At 29.6% G+C, this 20,750-nt stretch overlaps 1 protein-coding gene across 1 annotated transcript; it reads right to left on the reverse strand.

Moving 5' to 3' along the window:
- Positions 1–5,762: 5,762 nt before the first annotated feature.
- LOTGIDRAFT_92735 (hypothetical protein) lies at positions 5,763–17,136 on the reverse strand (the record flags this gene model as incomplete). The annotated part of the gene is made up of 7 exons (XM_009060978.1): positions 5,763–5,863; positions 6,434–6,637; positions 8,388–8,595; positions 10,848–10,988; positions 11,238–11,315; positions 14,185–14,259; positions 17,026–17,136. Coding segments are annotated over 7 exons (918 nt in total), but the record flags the coding sequence as incomplete, so codon positions are not given.
- Positions 17,137–20,750: the final 3,614 nt, after the last annotated feature.

Consider the following 20,750-nt stretch of genomic DNA (forward strand, 5'->3'; position numbering starts at 1 on the left):
ATGTCAGGGTTCTAAGTGTTCATTGACCCATTATAACAAGGTATATGATTGATCATTTAAGCTGTATATTTACTGAAGGTTTTAAATAGATTAGGAGGTTATGATATAAAAGCTTATATAGTTTAATTACTTTTGCCACCAATAACTACTGTCCTTACGATTTCAATTCATTCTTATTTTATCCTTTAATATTCACAATTAGTTTATAAGAGGCATTCTATAACCAGATGTTGTTGATTTTTATGTCTTTATTTATCATATCTTTTATTGTTATATCAATAGAATTTATCACTAGCTTTTTTTTTTACAAATTTGCTTATTATGATAGGGAAATACCTGAGACAAGTTGCCAGAAACAATTGATATAAAGAAGCTTTCTTATTTATCCATACTTATAATATCACTTAACAAGAAGAGTCTTAAGATTAAGGTATTCTGGCAACAAATCCTGCTATGTAAATAGGCATTTTAAATGTACATAATTTATCTATCATTGTAGATGTTATTAGATTAGAAGCTTAAAATTTTAGCTTTTATTAATGGCTGCTGATAGGGTTGGGCGATCAGTACCACGATAAATATGGTATTGGAATTTATATTGTTAGTAATATCACCTGACTAAAAAAATACCAAAATATCGTGACATATGGTAGATTTCATGATAAACTGTCATTTTTTTTGTCATCTAAGATCATCTTCATGATATTGACTAGTAACTTAATATCAAAACAGATGTAATTTTTGTAATATTCAAGACTAGGGTGTTTTTAAATGATAGTGGAATTTGGATAGTAACAAAAAAAAATGTAGGTTGATAGTTCTTGTATTTGATCATAAAGTAAATATGTATTGACTTCTATTCATTTAAATAGTAAGAGCTAAGGTTTGTATTGTTTGTTAATTTGTTTTTTTTTTTATGTTATTGTTTAAATAATCATGTAGATTTGTTCAGTTCTTACTAGTGGAAGGATTAGGAAGGTAATTTGGGTAATATCAATGTTAACTTCTATAGTGGCATACAATCAAAATTGGAATTTTCCACACCAGGTTATACTTTCAAACCACATTTCTTCCACTTAATGTAATGCATTATATTGAAAACCTTCATGTATTATGTATTTTATACTATTTAATAATTTCAAAGTAGCATTTGCAGTGTATTGTGCTAAAATAACCTTGTATAATCTTTATAATCCATTACTAACCAAATCTGAGTTCTGTTTTTAAGTTGTAGTTAATGTAAGTGCTATTTTCTTTATTTCCCTTGTTTTTTTCAAAGTTTTGTTCTGTATATATTTATACTTGTAGATTTTTTACAGATTTCTATGTTAGAATCAAGTATATGTTTTTATGTGTGTTGTCTGGTATTTCATAAATAAATCCATTTAGAAAACATACACAGGCAATTTTCAGTTAGTCAGTGAATAATATGGTAAGTAACATTTTACAGCAGTTTGTCTTTCATTCAACCATTTGTTTTAAATTTCACTTCCTTAATGTTTAGTGTAATTGATATGCAAAGTTGGTTTCTATCACGTAATAAGGAGGCCGGTAGAGCAGCCCCTTTTGTTGAAAGAGAGTTTTTTTTTCAGTGAATAATAAATAGTTTCTTTTAAAATATTTGTTATCATGGACTCAAGACAATGATAATGGTCAGGCAAGTCAATAAAGGGTATAAAATATAACTATATGATGTAAAAGGTATAAATTTATCCTATTTATTGTGTGATATTGTCAGAACTAATCTTTATTTAGTATATAACATTCCATATATTCAATACTAAATACCATTACACCATTATAATACACTCATTTATTATTCAGTTCAGATTTGTTAACAATACAACTGTATTTTCATATTGAATACAAATCGGACTAACCTCATTTTTTTAAGAAGATCCATTCCTCGCTGTACAATATGTTGTTAAACAGAGCGGAAGATCAAAGAGGCCAGTAAGTCATCACTATAGAGCCCCTTGATCATAGGATAGGGGCCCAGTTTATAGTTGACAGATGAAATGTAAATATGTTTGTCATTTTGTTTAGTTTTAACAAGGGTATTCTTACCAGAGAATATTTAAAAGCTATTTTAGTTATTATCTAGTCTATGGTGGGATGAAGTAATATTTTGACTGCACATTGAATTGAATAAACTTTTTAGTATACTGCCATAAACTAGGTACTTGAGAATTTTAAATACATTTGATACTCTTATTAAATATCTGTTTAACTTTTTGTAATTTAGTTTGATATACTTTGCAGTGCTTCAGACTGAGATTGCTTTATTAAAAACTTTATTATTTTAACTTGTATTACATTATGTTGAAAGCCACTGTAGTCAAGGAAAGACATTCAGGACCGTTTCCATACATAAACAGTATACATATATGTACCTTATTATTAAAGACACAATTAAGCTTTGGATTAGTGTGTCTTTTACCTGACAATGATGTGGTCTATTTATATTTTTATATAGGACCTGCACAAATATCTTTGCTCATCTATACAAGTTCCATGCTTTGATGTAAGACTAGGATCACATTTATAAGTGAAGAGTACATATCACAAACACAAGACAATATTATGGAATAAGCACACTTCTTTAATAATATGTTAAACACATACATTTCAACACAAATTAATTACAATTTATTAAAGAAGTCTGCTTATTCCATAATATTGTCTTGTGTTTGTGATATACAAATTCAGTGAACGTTAAGTGGTGTATAATGCAGTTATTCCCTCTGCTGAAAGGTTATGTATTATCCAACTACACACTTTTCCACATTGCTATGGCAATATGATTTTCGAATGGGTTACATAATCTTTGATAGCAATAAGACAAGTGACTATAGGGCCGTTCAATATTTATGGAATCACCAGAACGTTTATTACAACATGTTAGAATGGAGTTCAGAACACGTTCCGTGTATGCTAAATAAATAGAAGGTGCAGACAGAATTCAAATGGCGGAGTAGGAAATGATGGGAAAATTTGAATGTAACCTATCCACTTCCATTCTGTTCAATTAGACAGATTAGGAAGTCTCCAGATGAGGGCCACCTTGATAATCTGAAAGATCCCTATATACTGGATAAATATAGAGGATAACATAATATTTTAATGATAACAAATATTGCAAGAAAGATAGTTGACAAAAAAATCTTATACAAGCATATTAAATACAACTTCTAATTTATAAAACATTGTATTTTACACTTTGTTGCAAATATAGTTTCAAAATGTTAAAAACAAAACTTAAATGCATGGATAAAAAAAATTCATTTTGGTAGTGATATAATTGATTAGAATTCATCTGAATAAATCATTTGTAATGTATTATTATTATTCTGTTCGAAGCTTTACCACCATACTTGTTAAGCACATTTTCATAATTTAATATTTTAATGATTTAATATACTGAATAGTAAGAAAAATATCTTTGATAGCACTATTAAACAATAAATATAAATTTTTGTATTGGGTTTTCAGAGATTTTGGAAATTCATTTGATTTCAATATGTATTGAGTGCATGGCTTGACCACATTTATTGATAACAAATAATTTTTCATTATGCAATATAAAGCTTTACTTCAATTATTTTTCTGTGATCAAAATAATTTGTATTATGCACATCTCTTTTCTACTAGCCAAAAACAAAGACAAAAGAATGATGAATGGATATAAGTCAATTCTGATAACTAAATAAAGCACTCAAAGAGATTGACCTAATCATTATAACAAGGTCAAGATAGAACACTTTTCAGTTGTAACTTCTATAAGTCCTTTTGAGTGTCTGCCATGTACTCCAGCTATAAACTGCTAAGAGCTTAAAGTATAAAGATACAAAGCATTTGAGGTAAAAAATATACAACCAGTAAATGAAACAATAAAACAGTTTATGTGTAAAATAATTTATAAAATGACAATTTTTTTCTGCAGAATAGAATAAAATAAAATAAAAGGATTCCTAAAAATTACTTGATTTCATTATTCACAATACTGAATTTACTTCAAAATAAAAATCATGTTATCGAAACAATTTCAGGACTATGACATACAATGATAATACCCTAAATAAGAATCTATAAAAATTTGGTGCTATACAAATATGTACATATCATTTGTTTCAAGTCGAATTCCAACTACATGAGCAAATGTATCTAGTAGCTGTTCATTGCTTTCTCAATAACCTGGCCTGATGTGTTCTCTGTTATCAGCCTTGAAAATAAAAGACAAAGGCTATACACAATGTGTAACCATTGCATTGGTACTAGTCATCACTAGGATTAGTTGGAAGTCAGCTTTATAATGGTACGGATGTAAACTATGGTGAATATATCTTATTATTTATACCATATATATATTTACATCTATGATAGTATTGGTATTGATTTAATATCATACATAATATTATTTATAAAATCTCCTTTCATAATACAGGAACTATCACTAGTTATCGGATGGTTTAACAATTTACACTGTTGATCCACGTGATCACAAATCACATTTTGTTCTTTTAATATCATTAAAATACCCTTCAAACCACACTATGTTTTAACCCACTAAGGTAAAATTGATCAACTGATGTGTAATTTATTCCTTCCTTCTTTTTTCCATGAAGGAATTAGAGATCTTTTTTTAAATCTGATTTACACAGTCACAGTATAAAATGCTAGTCTGAACTATAACTGAACTTCAAATTTTTTCACAGTTTTGCCACCATAAGGATTACTAGCAATGTTTTTATTAACTGATTTGGCAGCCCACGCCACATCAAATGGATCTACACCAGTTTTAGAATGAGTAGGACTTGTGGTAGATACTGCTGAAGCTGCCCAATTACTTGAATCAGTGCCATTTTCTTGAAAACTTCTCTGGTGAGACAATTCTAGTAGAGTGGGTTGTTGTTTATTTCTTTGAGCATGACTCCACCCAGAACCTGACAGTTCTCCAGTGTCTATGGAATGACTGCGTAAATTTTGGAAGGCATTCGAACGTTGGTGAGCTGGTGGAGGTCTAGGGAACTGGTCCCCTGTAAAAGGCACACCATTAACACTCGAAGTGGCTCCTGTAGGAGGTTGTGTTGATACAAAAGGATTTGTCGGAGATGTAGGTTTGTTCCACAATAAATTTTGCTTGGTTCCATTAGAAGATGATTGAGCCCATGGATTTGTAGCTGGGGCATGTTGTGACAACAATGCTGAAATGAGAATTCAACATTTGAAATGAGGAGGATTTGAGAACCTTTGTTGGAAAAACTGCTGAAATATGACCCATTTAAGAATGTTTGGTTGAAAATTCTTGAAAGGATTCTTCGGTCTTAATCAAAATCATTGAACACTAGCTTTGGTTTATTATCAGTATATTGAAACTGTTGTCTATGATATATTAATATGATAAATGACACGTACTGTAAATTAAGGACAATAACTCTGTACACCCTTATGATAAACTAGAATGTGGACATTGAAAATCACAGGGGAAGACAGAGACATGCTTGACAACCGGATCATGTAAGAAAACATCAACATGCAGACAATATTGTTTTGAAATGATCATATCTCAAATTATTCAAGACGTAAATGAATTTTAAATTAAAGTATGTAACTATATACTTACAACTAGAAGGTAAGGTATTTTGTCTAGGTAAAGCAGTATTGGTGGTAGATTGGGGTGGTTGGAATGAAGGAGCTGAATGTTGATGATGTAAAGCCAGACCATGATGTTGTATACCACGTTGAACTGGGGCATTGTTAAATGTTTCATCAGTAGTTAATGCAGATAAACCTTGAGTTAATTGTTGACACATTTGAGCTATAGAGTCGTCATGTTCTGGTGAAACCTCATGTATCGTTCCTCCTACAGCTAAAATAATATATTAACAATTTCATAGTTAAAATCATTCTTTATACATATATTTACATAGAATAATGTTATGACAACAACTTAGGCTTAGCAAGAAAAATAATATGGCGACACCCATATCTAAAATATAATCGATTCATCCTCATAACCATTCCATAATCATCCTAGAAGTTGTTGATATTAAGTTAGGCTTAGCAAGAAAGGCAATATGGCGACACTAAAATATAATTTGTGCAGTGACAAGTCATATCAATAGGAAAATTGTGTAAGAATCTAAGAGACCATAATTGTTCTTTCATTTTAACCTTATCAATTGTGTACAATTCATTTATGATTTCTTCTGGCATTTAAGCAAGTCATTAGAAGAGAAATCTTTTTTATACATGATAATCAAACATTAAACTTTTCTTCAGCTTTGTGTGAATTTAAACTGGCATGTGCTGATATTTCATATTATCGTCCTATTGGTGTCCTTACAAGGAAATCCTGTTTAACAGCTAAATTTTGATTGGTTTTACAGTGTGTTAAAACCTTCTGTGACCATATGATTTATCATTTACTTACCACCATTAGCACTAGGTGATTCTAATATCGCATTCTGTCGTTGAAGGGTTGATGGGAGATCAGAATAACGTAATGAAAGTGTCCTTTTAAATGGGGATGAAGCTTCTTGTAACTTTTCAAAGCCTCTAAAAGAACCTTGTCTATTGAAAAGTTCTGGTGTAGCATGAGGTCTCTGAACAGCAAAAGGATTATCAACTCTCCTAACTGGCACTGGTTCTGAAAGATAGAAATTTACTTTCAAATGGTACCTTACTCGTTATACTTTAATTTATTACTTAACACAAATGCCATAATTAGAAAAGAAATCTATAGAAATAGGAAAAGATATTCCTAATTTGTGATATTTTTGAAGGAATTACGCTATTTTCGTAAATTTCTAATACTTCTGAAGACTATTTAGATATATTCAAGTTTCAAATCAACCCCCTAAATGACACACCTGAAAACAAATCAATTATTTTTTTAATAAGAATCTTTGTGTCATAAGGGATACATATCAAATGATATAAATAGAGGGAGTAAAAGTCAATAGCGGACTAGTTGAGAGGTAAATGTATCAACCAGCCAACTGACAGATAGACACCATGTTTGATAAACATGTTCTCTACCAAATCAATAGAATCAATCCTCTTATCCTCTTTCCTTAGTTATTTTTATCTTCTTTTCATTTTATCAGACCAGTTTATAGCTTGCTGTTCCTTCTCAACTATGCCAATTATTAAAACATACTAATACAGACATTGATGTCAAATTGAAATGAAATAAGTCTTTTATATCTCTTCAATGCATACAAAGAGAAATTATTGTGTTGGGAAATTTCTGATCACCTTTACAAGAACAGTAGCTAAGGATAACTATTATACTTTTTATATTGACTAAAATTAATTACACAAGACATGGAACTATATTTTTAGACACAAGAATATAATATTATTGACATTTTGTACCAACTTAACACTTGACGACATAAAAAATAGAATGAAGGTTGCTATGGAGATATAATTATAAAATAAACATTTTATGCTATATTATTTACTACCAATTGTTGTAGAAAATCAATAGATGGTCTAATGATAACAGTATACTTCAGCATTCAATTACTTTGTTATAAAAAGAACAATAACTAACTGACTGACCCTAGTAAGTGTTTTCTGGGAACACAAGAAAACAATTTCAGTAACAAATACTTGAATGTAAATGGATGTTATGTTTAATACGTTATGTTAAATACATATTGTGTTAAGTACCTATTATGCTAAATACCATTTATGATACATACACATTGTGTTAAATACATGTGTTAAGTACCTTCTAACCCTATTTCCACTGAGAATTGTAAAGTAAAGCTAGCTTTAAGCTAGCGTAGAGCCAGCTTTATTACCGAATGTGTTGTTTAACAAATTTAACTGGTTCCTGAATGACTTATCAATGATGATCACAAAGTCACACATTATTGACGACTCATGATGTACAAGACTACTGTTTAGATCAGTAAGAAATGCAATAGACCGGAAAGACCAGTATGCCCCTTATTGCGAGATAAACGCAATAAAGCTGGCTTTATGAGATAATTATGAGATAACCGGCTTTAAACGAGCTTTCAGTTGGCCCCCCGATAAATTGCCGAATGTGAAAATAGAGGTTATCGGTTCCCGAACCGTAACGGTTAGGCTATTTGCCCAGTGGATACACACGACAGCTTGCTTAAAGCCAGCTTTTTCCTTCAGTGTAAATAGTAATACACATTGTGTTAAATATATGTTATGTTAAATACACTTTGTGTTTGTACATATTGTGTTAAATACATGTGTTAAGTACCTATTATGCCAAATACCTGTAAATAGACATTGTGTTAAATACACATGGTGTTAAATACAAGTTATGTTAAATGCACCTGGTGTTAAATACAGGTTATGTTAAATACACATTGTGTTAACACTTACATTAAATACACGTCTTGCAAAATACATACCTGCTAATATTGCACTCTGGGGATCAGCCAGTCTTTCAGTCATAGACGTTTGACGAAATGATCCTGTACGTGTAAAACTAGTACGGTCTTCACTAAATGTTACTGTTACACCAGTCTCTTTATCTCTTTTCTGTTTTTTCTCAAGGCAGACAGCAAATGCACAACCAACAGCATGACTCAATCTTTCCCCCTATCAATAGATACATCGAAAATAATGCCAAAACTCTATTAGAATCAATTTATGTATCTTATTTCAGTGAAAATAAGCGCTTAACATTTTTGAAAAACTTTCCAACTTGACTTTTGAATTTTTTCAATAAGAAGTTTATGATAACAGCATGGCTTGATAATATTTAACTGATAATCAAAGATAAAATCCCAAGATAAAGTCACTTTAAGGAAAGAAAAGGAAGAACAAGGGATAAAAGGAAGATGAATTCAACTTTAATTATTCTCAAAAGATCTATTCATCACAGGTTCAGTGTTTTTTACGGTAGTGAATAGAATGTCTGGGCTAGTTGACCTGTATATTATAATACAATAACCTGGGTACTGCCACATTATTCATATTGTAACATGTATTATAATTTCTATTCTTGTCACACACTATGTATATTCTTTTCAGTATAAACCTCTTATGAATATTATTATATCTTATGAAGAAAATCCTACTTGGTTAATGGCTTAATGTTTGCTACCTAGATAGCCAATTATTCCCAGTTTATACAGTTGCTATATACTGAATAAATCATCATTAGGTCAGACCAATTTATCTTTTTGTTTTAAGGATTTGTGCATGAAAATCTGTCATGACAAGAGGGAAAAAAAATTAATGTAAGCGGAGAGAAAACTAAAAACGTTACAAAAGCCAGAAATTACCTGGATTCTCCTTCTCTCTCAATATTGATTGAATCAAAAATCATATATTCTATTAAATATACTAAATAATAATTTCTTTTATCATCGGGGGACGAAGGAAGTTTTTTTCAAAACTGATTTCTAGAAAATTGAGGAAGAAGGATCCGTAATACTAGAAAATACATTGGTCTGGCCTTAACAGTATTTGATACATGTATTTACTTGTCTTATTCAACTATTCAAAAAAGATGTGCATACTATTTGACATGAAATACTTAAGAGTTATATAGACAATAACTTTTCCCCATTTTTCAAACTAAATGTCATGTCATAAACATACTACACCTTGAAATGAAATAATTTATTTGCCTATCCAGTGTTATTTATGTAAATTTGTATATACAATATATCAATGAAGTATAGAACTTTTCTTTATAAAACAGATCAATCAATAATACATAAAATTTTATATTGATTATATAAAGTCTTTTTAGATTAACTCAATCTGTTGTTTTTAGGAGAAGTATCAGTTGAATACCATTTTCTCCAGTTCAGATTGACCATTAAATCTTGTCTGCTATGTCAAATCATAACTCTCATTTGATATGATGGTGTGAAACAGTCGCTAATACTATCATATTTTTCATTATAATTGACTTTTTCTCAGCATGACACTTTTCATTAAGGATTTGAGGTCATATTGGTTTACTTCTATAACATGTTCAAATTCATCTGTAATCAATTTCTATTCTTTTCACCAAGATTTCAAGGAAAATATAAATATTGATCTTCCAAGAATTCAAAAGAAAGCTTTTGATTTGGTGATCATTAAAGAAAATATGGAATATAATCTAATAAGCCAAAAGCTAAGCCTACATAAGATTTAAACCCTACTTTTAAAAGGTGTGGATACTAAGAAGACAGATAAAAGCTATGAAATAAGGGTAGGCCCTATATCAGTGCAGGATTTTTATCTACAGGGATTGAGCTGCTATGTGGAAAGAAAGATAGACATAAACCATATTGAAAACCCAACTGGCATCTTGTGTTTGGCTGTGAAAAAAGTGAAGTAGGACTTTTGACGTTGATATATATTTTATATTAAAGATTGACTAGGTCTTTTAGAAATCACGACCCAAATCAAATCACCTCAATCTAAAGAAAAATCTTGTCATGTTGACTTGACATCATGCAAATTTTCAAGCAAAATTTTGAAAAAAAGACGATAAATTTGATAAATAAAACATTTATATCTTATACAAAGTTCACTTTAACTCTTGTATCTCAGTGCAATATATTCTTATCACACAAAAAAGCAACCAAAAAATGTGAAAAGTTTCAAAATCTAAAAATAAAATTCAGGTAAACTCTAATAATGTAGAAAAAAAAAACAAAAAAACTTGAACCAAAAAATAACAATACGAAAAAAATAAAGTGGAAAAAACTCTAAAATTCATTAATTACAAATAAGTTACCTCCCTTTCTGTCGACAAACACAAGTTGAGAGTAGAGTCCTCAGTTATGGTTGGTAGAATTGGTAGATAGAACACAGAATCAAAATATAAAAATAATACTGACACTTACGGACTCTTTAACGGCCATAAAGCCGTGACACATCCATCTCCTTGTAGTACCATCTCGACAAATATAGGCAAAACCTTTTTCATGGTTTCTGTCTGGGGCACAGAATGATACTTTTTCTATTGTCTGATCTACTATCATGCTCTGGAAAAATAAAAAAAAACTATCATAAAATTCAACTGTGTCTCATCTTTCAAGGAATTTAATGTGATATACAATTATAATTATTATTACAGTGTTAATATTAGGGGTTAAAAGATTGTTTTTATCAGTTGAGAACTTTACTTGTAAATGGACCAGAAGTTTGTTTTCTTTCTAAAAGGTGATACAGATAGTTGGAACTGTGCTTGTCAGAATGAAATAGTCTGATAAAAAATAAAATAGACAACATACCTTACTGATTTCATCTACAACTCGTAAAGCATCACCAGATACATATAACACAGCTCTCTGTACTTTACCTTTAGCTTGCTGTAAAATAAAAAATACAATACACATGTATAAGCTAAGATGCCAGGAAAATTTTGTTAAGGAATGTCATGTAGAGATTTCACTTCTGAGTAATTATTTAATAAAAATTATAGTTGAAAGGAATTAGCCACTTCCCTTAACTCTAAAGTTTGTTCTCTCATCTGTTACATTCAATTTTAATTTTTTATCAATGGTTAAAGATGGGTTTCCTTATCTTTTAGTGTCAAATTAAGCAAACTATTTGATTAATTGGTGTTTCTAATGAATTATCATATCTTAATCATGTAATTATCTTCTTATTGCATATAAATAAAAGTTTTAACTAATCAGAAATGTCCATGTATGAACAGTCTGGATAAACAACAAAAGACTTTTTGACCTTTCTCTTCTAATTTAGCTCATTATGAATTAATCATGGACATGTGAGACAAACTGTTTTTTTTTCTAGTCATTAGAACACTTTCTATTCATATAAGTATTAGCATTTTCATTTTCATAAATGAAAATATGGGAACCTATCTTAAAGATTAATGAATGAATTCAATGGTTTTTATGATGCTCTTTTATCTTTCCTTTTATGTCATCAAACCAGAAACTAGAAAGATTATTAATTTTCTTTTGAGAATCACCTAAACCCTAATTTCTAGAACTGCTTGACTTGGAAATTTCATTGAAGCTCTTTTATTTCTTGGGTAACTTCAGATACAGATCATATATCAGATATAAACCAGTGTATTTGTTTTAAAGAATATATATTTTCATTGCTGTAACATGACATAATAACAGTCAGTATGTAAGACAAATTATCTGATAAAATGTGGTAGAAAATTCTTAGTAAATATCTTCAATGATATTATTGATATCTGTTGACTGATCAGAATGTATAATGATAAATTATACTGCTCTTAGATCATTTACTACAACCATAAAAACATTGATTATATCTAAATATAGCCCTACTTCAATCCTTCCTACAACTTTCATTGACAACAACTCAATATCAATTTTATTTCAAAACACTTTTCATTCTGATTCTATTCTGATTAAATTATCTCCTGCAATTTCTTTCCAAAATACTCACTTTACCATCCATAAATTCTTAATATAGAAGGATGGAGTACTTAGAATCTCACAGTTTAAAATGCACTATTTTACTCAACTGTTTAATTACATTTTAAATGATTTTTTTAATGAAAACTTTAACCAGTTTTTTTTTCTTCTGTTTCTTAACTTTGTAATTGCTTTTAGTCACTTCAAATTATAAACTTATATCCAAACTAAGTGTAAAATATTCCATAGACAACTATGCTATTCAACATGCAAGTATGATATTCGTGTCAGGATGATATTCAGTATGCGAGCCTAATATTCAGTATGCGAGCCTAATGTTCAGTTTTTAAATAGTGAGTATAATATTCAAATACTGAGTATGATGTTCACACAGTTTGTATGATATTCAAACAATGAGTATGATATCATATTCAAACACTGAGTATGATATTCAAACAATGAGTATGATATTCAAACACTGAGTATGATATTCAAACACTGAGTGTGATATCCAAACAGTAAGTATGATATCCAAACCGTTAGTATGATATTTAAACAGTGACTTTGATATTCAGTATGAAAGTATGATATTCAAACAGTAAGTATGATATTCAAACAGTAAGCATGATATTCAATGAAACAGTGTACCTACACAGTGTGTATGATATTCAAACAATGTGCTTGATATTCAAAAAAAAATTTGCATGATACTCCAACAAAGAATATGATATTCAAATAGTATGTATGATATTCAAATAGTATGCATGATACTCAAACAAAGAGTATGATATTCAAACTGGGTATGATATTCACACAGTTAGTATGATAATGAAGTGTATATAAATGATAGTGTAGTGAAAATAAAACAACACAATGAATGAAAGTAATTTGATCTGTATGGAATGTTAATTGTTGATAATTAAATGAAATGAAAGATATCCTGTATGACTTTAGGCTATATGATCTATTAGTAACTATTCACACCAACCAATTAATTACTACACTAGATAACAATTGAATATTTGGTAGTTAAATCATATCATTCAATTAAAATATGGAATGATGGCACATCACAATTTTATAAATAACATTTTCTTTCACTTATATATATATAATTATGTTTGTGTGTAGTTGATTGTCAAATAACCTCTTAAATTCATTTCAAATATAATACAAAAACAACACAGGAACATTTGACTTTCTATACAACTCAAACCTTGTAAGGTTTTCTGTCTTAGACTCTTTTTTATGGTGAAATAAGTGAATTCTAAGACTAGTCAATTTGACTCAACTTGACATTTGAGAGTCATTTTCTTATTTCTTATATTAACATTTACCCTCTTGACATTTAGAATAATTTTCTAAAATTTCAATTTTTTTTCTTATGGAGGGATAATTCTAAAGTTGTCTCAAGAATGTGCATTTTTTACTTTTAATAACACTTTCTGAAATTTTTAGTTCTTCAATAGCCTTTTAAGGATAAAATTTGAAATAATCTAATTATTAATACTAATAATAGCATAACCTCAAAATTAAGTTGATAGTCACTCTGAATTTGACATCAAGTTTTATGAAACAATCATTTAAAACACTTGTGATTTTTTGTGATAATTATTGTATAAACTACTTACACTACTACTAATTATATAATTAATGAAATATTTATCATGAAATATACAAATACTGTAGGAGGCTTCTGTTATGCATTTTGTCATACAAAAATCCTGTGACCCAGCATAATGTTCTGAAAAGCAGTTCCAGTTTCTGGAAGTATCTACACCATTTAAATTTAAAGGATAAAAATTGCCTCTAGACTTACATTTTTGAGTGCTTTGACTGCTTCTTCACAAACTTGCATCCCTCGAGAATCGAAAACTTCTATACATCCTAAATACTGTAATATAAAAATAATAAAATTAGAGATGTCAAGTTTATTAGGGAGTTCTTTGTCCAGCAAAGTCAATATCATCTTCATTAAATTTGATCAATTAAGTGATTGGATCAGAATTTATCAAATCAATTTAAATATGTTTATTTATATGATGCTCTGGGGATTGCTGATTTTTATCATTTTCTTAACTACTTATTTATCACATCAAATTATGTGGCACTAGGGCTATTACAATCAAGGACATCAGTTTATTGGACCAAACATTAAACAAATGCATTAAGCCTTTAAAACAAATTTTCAAACATGACCTCAAATCATAGTCTAAGACATAAATGAAGGATAAAATGAAATGTTACACACTGCAATTGATTTTACATTAACCACACACTAACAAAACATATATTATTCAATAGATAATGATTTTTACCCACATTCCTCTCATATTTTCACTTGACTTGTCAATAACACTTACACAGTAGTTCAAAAAGACAAGAACCTAGACCACTAATATTGCTAGTGTTGAATAAATCAATGATTAGACCAGAATTTGATTGTATTTGATTTGACATCAATCAATATCCCAGTCTGACATTAAAGCTTATATAAGTAATATAGTCTAGTTCATGTCAACAATCATTTCTAACATATTCTCTTTCATCTTCAATTCTCCAGCAAACTTCACTCATTACAAACTTACTCACCACTTCAAACACACAGAAATTTGAATTGCTTTGGAACCATAATCAATGAAAGTGTGTACTAAGTGAAAAAAACATTTTTTTCAAGCAATAATTTGTTTTCTCGCTAAATTTCATTCATCATCTACTGATTTCTGAGGTTATTTGAGTAATTTATTTTTTCAAAGAAATTTTCCTTTCAAATTAATTTGAAATAGTTTGAGGAAATGACAAAAGTCAATACACTATCTTTAGATGAAATTGGTTGTAAAAACAACAACATAAATCTTTTATGTATCAGACACTTATAGAACAGATATGCACCATTTCTAGTTTCAGTTAGATGTTTGTGGATCCTACAATTTCACTTAAAACAAAGCATTCTATGATGTCAACATCATTATTTAAATTGTTCTGAGATGAGATATGAATTATTATAGTGGAATTCAAGAAGCACAGACATCTTACTGCAAATTGGATAAGTGGATATCCATGCTATCAGTGTCCTCGATACAAAGTAAAATATGAACAAAAACGAAGATAACCTGTAGATGGTAAAAGTTTATTTTAACCCTGTGTTAGGAAATCTTCTCAAGATCTTTTCGAATCTAATTTGTAGAGCTGTCTTTGAATCAGAATGCCAGGAACTAAATTTGAAGGAATTTATGTGTCTAGCATCTTATTTTATCTGCTAAATAGTCTAATAGAGAAAAAGAACAGACTTGATTTAATCTTGATTTTATCTCTGGTAAGGGAAGACATAAATCATACAAGATCAATTCTTACTTTATACCATCTTCAAACTGATCAAAGTGAAAAACCCCAAAAAAACAGTAGTAACATTAATATAGAAGGTGTTAATCATTTGACTAGAGTAGTTAAGAAGATTGAATTAAGCTGACTTAATGATAATGATCTGAACTTGATTGATGTGTAATCAATGATGTGAGATGGTTTAACACGCAAACCTGGAGTAAGTCAGGCAATATATAAAAAACATATTCTCCCTTACCTAGCTGCCAGGAGGAGTAAGTAATCACTTAACCTACAGTTAGTAACTGTTTACATCATTATTACTATATCTTAATCACTACCTAGTAGGTTACTTGACTTATAGTTTAAAACTCTGACTTCCTATATTAAATTATTTCAAACCTAGCTATTGATAAATACTTCTCTTTGCTTGATACTTTATGCAATTCAGTTGTTAAGGTAATCTTTGCCATTAATTGAATATTAATTATCAGTTTAAGATTACTTAATTTATCAATGTGTCTAAAACAGCCTGTCCTAACTCATGCCCATATTTACTAAATTATTTAACTTTGGTGAATAAGATAATTAATTATTGAAGAAATATTGGATCATTACACAAGTTTAGACAATTTGATATTTTAGAGTTTGGTCGGGGTAGTTGGAGTCTTGCTCTCCAATCTAGATGTCCAGAGTCCTGGTACCTCAGATCTATTATTTCTATCCTTTTATATGCGAGACTGGAACTTATAAAGTATCTATAATTTGACACTTTTCAAAGTATTTTTGAAAGGGGACAAAATCTATAATTGGAATAAGGACAAATTCTGTAATTCAAACATACAATTGTATTAACAAATGAAGCTGCATAAACCGAAATGAAAATAACTTGGTCACATAGCAACAGTTTTCATTTCTTTACTGATCCTGATTGTGTTATTTTAACCTTAACTTATTTCTATTTCTACAGTTACATAGCTATTTAATACACATCTATTTCTATCATTTAGCTTCAATATTGTAGAATATTGATTTATTCAAGTCCACTGACATGGTATTCTTTAGATTTAAATTCAGTCTGATTATTACAGAGGATATGAGCCACTTGTTGTAGATATTTTCAAGTCTCAATTTGACAAAAATTCACAAAATATACATATTAACTTAATAGTCTTCTAAGAAATTTTTGGATGTCTATGTCTGCAACTCATACAATCAATAATGCATACAGTCTGGACTACCCACTGTTCACTGATATTCAATTTTAATTCTAAATTTGAATTGAAATAGATCTTGATAGTTCAAGATTAAAGTTTATAACACTACTTAGTCTACTTACCCTCACTTGAAAACTACAAGTTCCTTCTCGAACTTTTTTCTCGTCTTCCTGCCATTGATGAGGTTTAGAGCATTCTGGTACATGATCTTTCTTTTTCCGAAAACTTAACCTTCTCTTCAAGCTTTGCATGATATTATTGACGTAAAATCGTCTGAAATAAAGAAGGTGGAAATATTGGTTAAGTCTACCTTATTGATTTACCAGTTTCCATTAGATATGGCCGGTATTCAGAGAGAAAACGAACAATAAATGAAAAGATAGAGTAATTTTCTCTCTAGCTCATCTGACAACAAGTACAATTTAAGCCAGTTAATCTAAATGAGAAAAAAAAATACAAACACAAATTGAGGAGACTTTCAAAGATTTAGAAGTAATTTGTGCCATTTGATTTTTGAACATCTACTTCAAAATAGCAGGACTCTGATGTATTTGAACTAAATACTAGCTAACCCTTGTGTTATATCACAACCAAAGTTTTAGAGAAAAAAAACTAACATACTTTATGCAATTCAGTTGTTAAGGTAATCTTTGCCATTAATTGAATATTAATTATCAGTTTAAGATTACTTAATTTATCAATATGTCTAAAACAGCCTGTCCTAACTCATGCCCATATTTACTAAATTATTTAACTTTGGTGAATAAGATAATTAATTATTGAAGAAATATTGGATCATTACACAAGTTAAGACAATTTGATATTTTAGAGTTTGGTTGGGGTAGTTGGGGTCTTGCTCTCCAATCTAGATGTCCAGAGTCCTGGTACCTCAGATCTATTATTTCTATCCTTTTTTATGCGAGACTGGAACTTATAAAGTATCTATAATTTGACACTTTTAAACTGGCTTCAAAAAACTAACAATATTTTTCTCAAATTGACGCATGAAGTAAGATCAGATCCTGCTTGTAGCTAGTTTGAAACTTTTACATATACATCCAAAAAACTCCTTATTCTATTACTTCAAAATGGAAGGCAAACTTTCTTATTACCATTTTATTTGTTAATAGATGATTGATATTTTTAACATCCAGTAAATTTGAACTATTTATTTTCACACTACCAATATGTATTATAATAGTTTGAGATAAGGGATTCTGAACTAAAGGTACAGAAACTGGTTTATGTTTTGTTCACAAGCTATAAATAATTATATATTTATCTAGAATTCATTCATGGTCAAAAGGTAAGTGTTTTGTATTAAATTGAATCTAATAAAACTATATCCATCAAATATAATAAATTGATGTTAGATATAGTAGATGACTATTTTAACCAGTCTTTTTGCTTAGTTTAATAAGTAATCTAGAGATATATTTCATTGTATTTTAAGTTTGAAGATATTTAATATCATTGATAAGAGATATTTTTATTACATACAGAGCTTACATCACAACTGTTGGACATACAATTATGTTATAGGTAATATAGAAGATATAATGATGTTTGTACATGATAACAGTAGTTTATAACACTAATCATTTACTATCTCATTAGTACCTATTACAAACTGTAGTATCCGTTACAGTTTTCATTAAGAGAAAAAGAAAGAAAAATTGTAAAGCGTGGCTATGATTCCTTTCTCATTAAAATAATCTGGCTCTTTGAATATTTAGTATTTGATATATCTAGTTTTAGTAAGAAGTCAGTTTATTACACATATAGTTTTAATCCTGTATATTTACAAACTTAACTGACTGACTATACTGTGTTGATATACTGTAAGAACTGGGAAAACAGTTTTTCTCAGAAAACTTAATATAAATCAATAATACTGAAATGAAATGAAACATCCTTCTTTTGAGCTACAAACAATAGCAACACTATGCAGTATGTTATAGAGACAGACAGTAATTCATTTAATATTTTTATTTTCTTCCTACTTTAGTGTTGATTTCGCATTCTGTTAAACAAAGAAACACTTTCTTACAAAATCATAGCTGACCTGAGGAAAATACAAAAAAAAAAGATTGTATATTGTTTACTTTTGTTGTTACAGGTATTAAAGTTATCAGAGCAGAAACAGTCTCAGATGACAGTCTCATCTGAAGAATAAACAATATCCTTAAACTTCTATTATTATCATATATCTTACAATTTAATATTTACACTATTTTAACCTGATTTTATTTTGTAACAAGCTTTAAATTCAAATAGACACTAGAGCCACTCGTGGCACAAATGGGACTTTGCAAATGTAGCAATTTGCTAAAGACCCTGAAAAAATCAACCATCGACGATAATTAAGTCAAGCGCAAGAACAAGTCTAAAGTTGATAATTTTTTATTTTTTAGAAGATTCTAATACCGGAAGTAGACGTCAGACCTCACAAATGAAAGTATCAGCAGATAGCCAAGGTCAATGACCTTTGATCTTGTAAAGGAGAAGGTCTAAAAAGGTCAAGATCAAGAGATATCCCTCATCAAAATTTCTAATTGCACACGACTATAAAACCGGAAGTTGACATAGGACAGCAAATATAAAAGTATAAATAGATAGCCAATGCCAATGACGTTTGATCCTACAAAGGTCAAGGTCAACAAAGGTCAAGGTCAAAAATTGAAAATATTACTGGCCAAAAGGATGATGTAATTGTGTGCAAAGTTCCTTTTTGAACAAATGTATTCTATGCAAGTTATGCCCCTTCCCAAAAATGTAAACATTTAGTAATTCAACCCGGATGTGCCACGCCCACATCAATTTATTTGTCATAGGTGAATTCATATTCAAAGTGTCTAGATGTATTCCAAATTTCAAGGTTCTACATCAAATAGGTCAATAGTTATACATACACCAAGTTCAAAGAGACACAAATATTGTAAAAAAAACCCTCAAATTTGAAAAAAATGACGAATTTCAATTTCGCTGTAAAAAAACGATTGTTATATATTAATGTAAGGTGCGTGAGAAGCACATTAGGAAACCGAAAAAATTAATCCTCTAAGTTAATTATGTCACGTGCTACAGCAGTCCAAAGTTGCGAATTTGCTTTTTTCGGACAGCTATAAAACCGGAAGTACATGTCGGAGGTCAAATGTCAAATTATCAAATGATAACCAAGGTCAATGACCTTTGACCCTGTAAAGGTCAAGGTCACCAAAGGTCAAGGTCACGAGATATCACTCATCAAACTTTCAAAATGCATACGACTACAAAACCGGAAGCTTACGCCCAACATCAAATATGAAAGTATAAATAGATAACCAAGGTTAATGACCATTGACCCTACAAACGTTAAGGTCATCAAAGGTCAATGTCAAAAAATGAAAATATGGAAATTCTAAAACCCGTTCCTTTTTTTGAACTATAAATCTGAAACAACTGTCCTTTAAACACAAACTGGCCAAAGAGATGAGGTATTTGTGTGCAAGGTCCCTTATTGAACAAATGTAGACTATGCAAGTTATGCCCCTGCCCCAGATTTGAACAACTAGCAATTTAACGCGGATGTGCCACGCCCACCTGAACTTTTTTGTCATGATTTAATTCATTTTCAAAATGTCTAGTAGTGTTATAAATTTCAAACTTCTACATCAAATAGGTCAAAAGATATACATACACTAAGCTCAAAAACACAAAAATATTGTAAAAAACACTCAAATATCAAAAAAGTACGAATTTCAATTATGATTTTAAAAACTTTTGTGATATATCGTTAGAAAGAGTATGAAGAGCACATTAAGAATCCGAAAAAATTAACACCTCTAGGATAATTAGGTCACGTGCT

The sequence above is a fragment of the Lottia gigantea genome, assembly GCF_000327385.1.
Source record: "Lottia gigantea unplaced genomic scaffold LOTGIsca_45, whole genome shotgun sequence".
Taxonomy (NCBI): domain Eukaryota; kingdom Metazoa; phylum Mollusca; class Gastropoda; family Lottiidae; genus Lottia; species Lottia gigantea.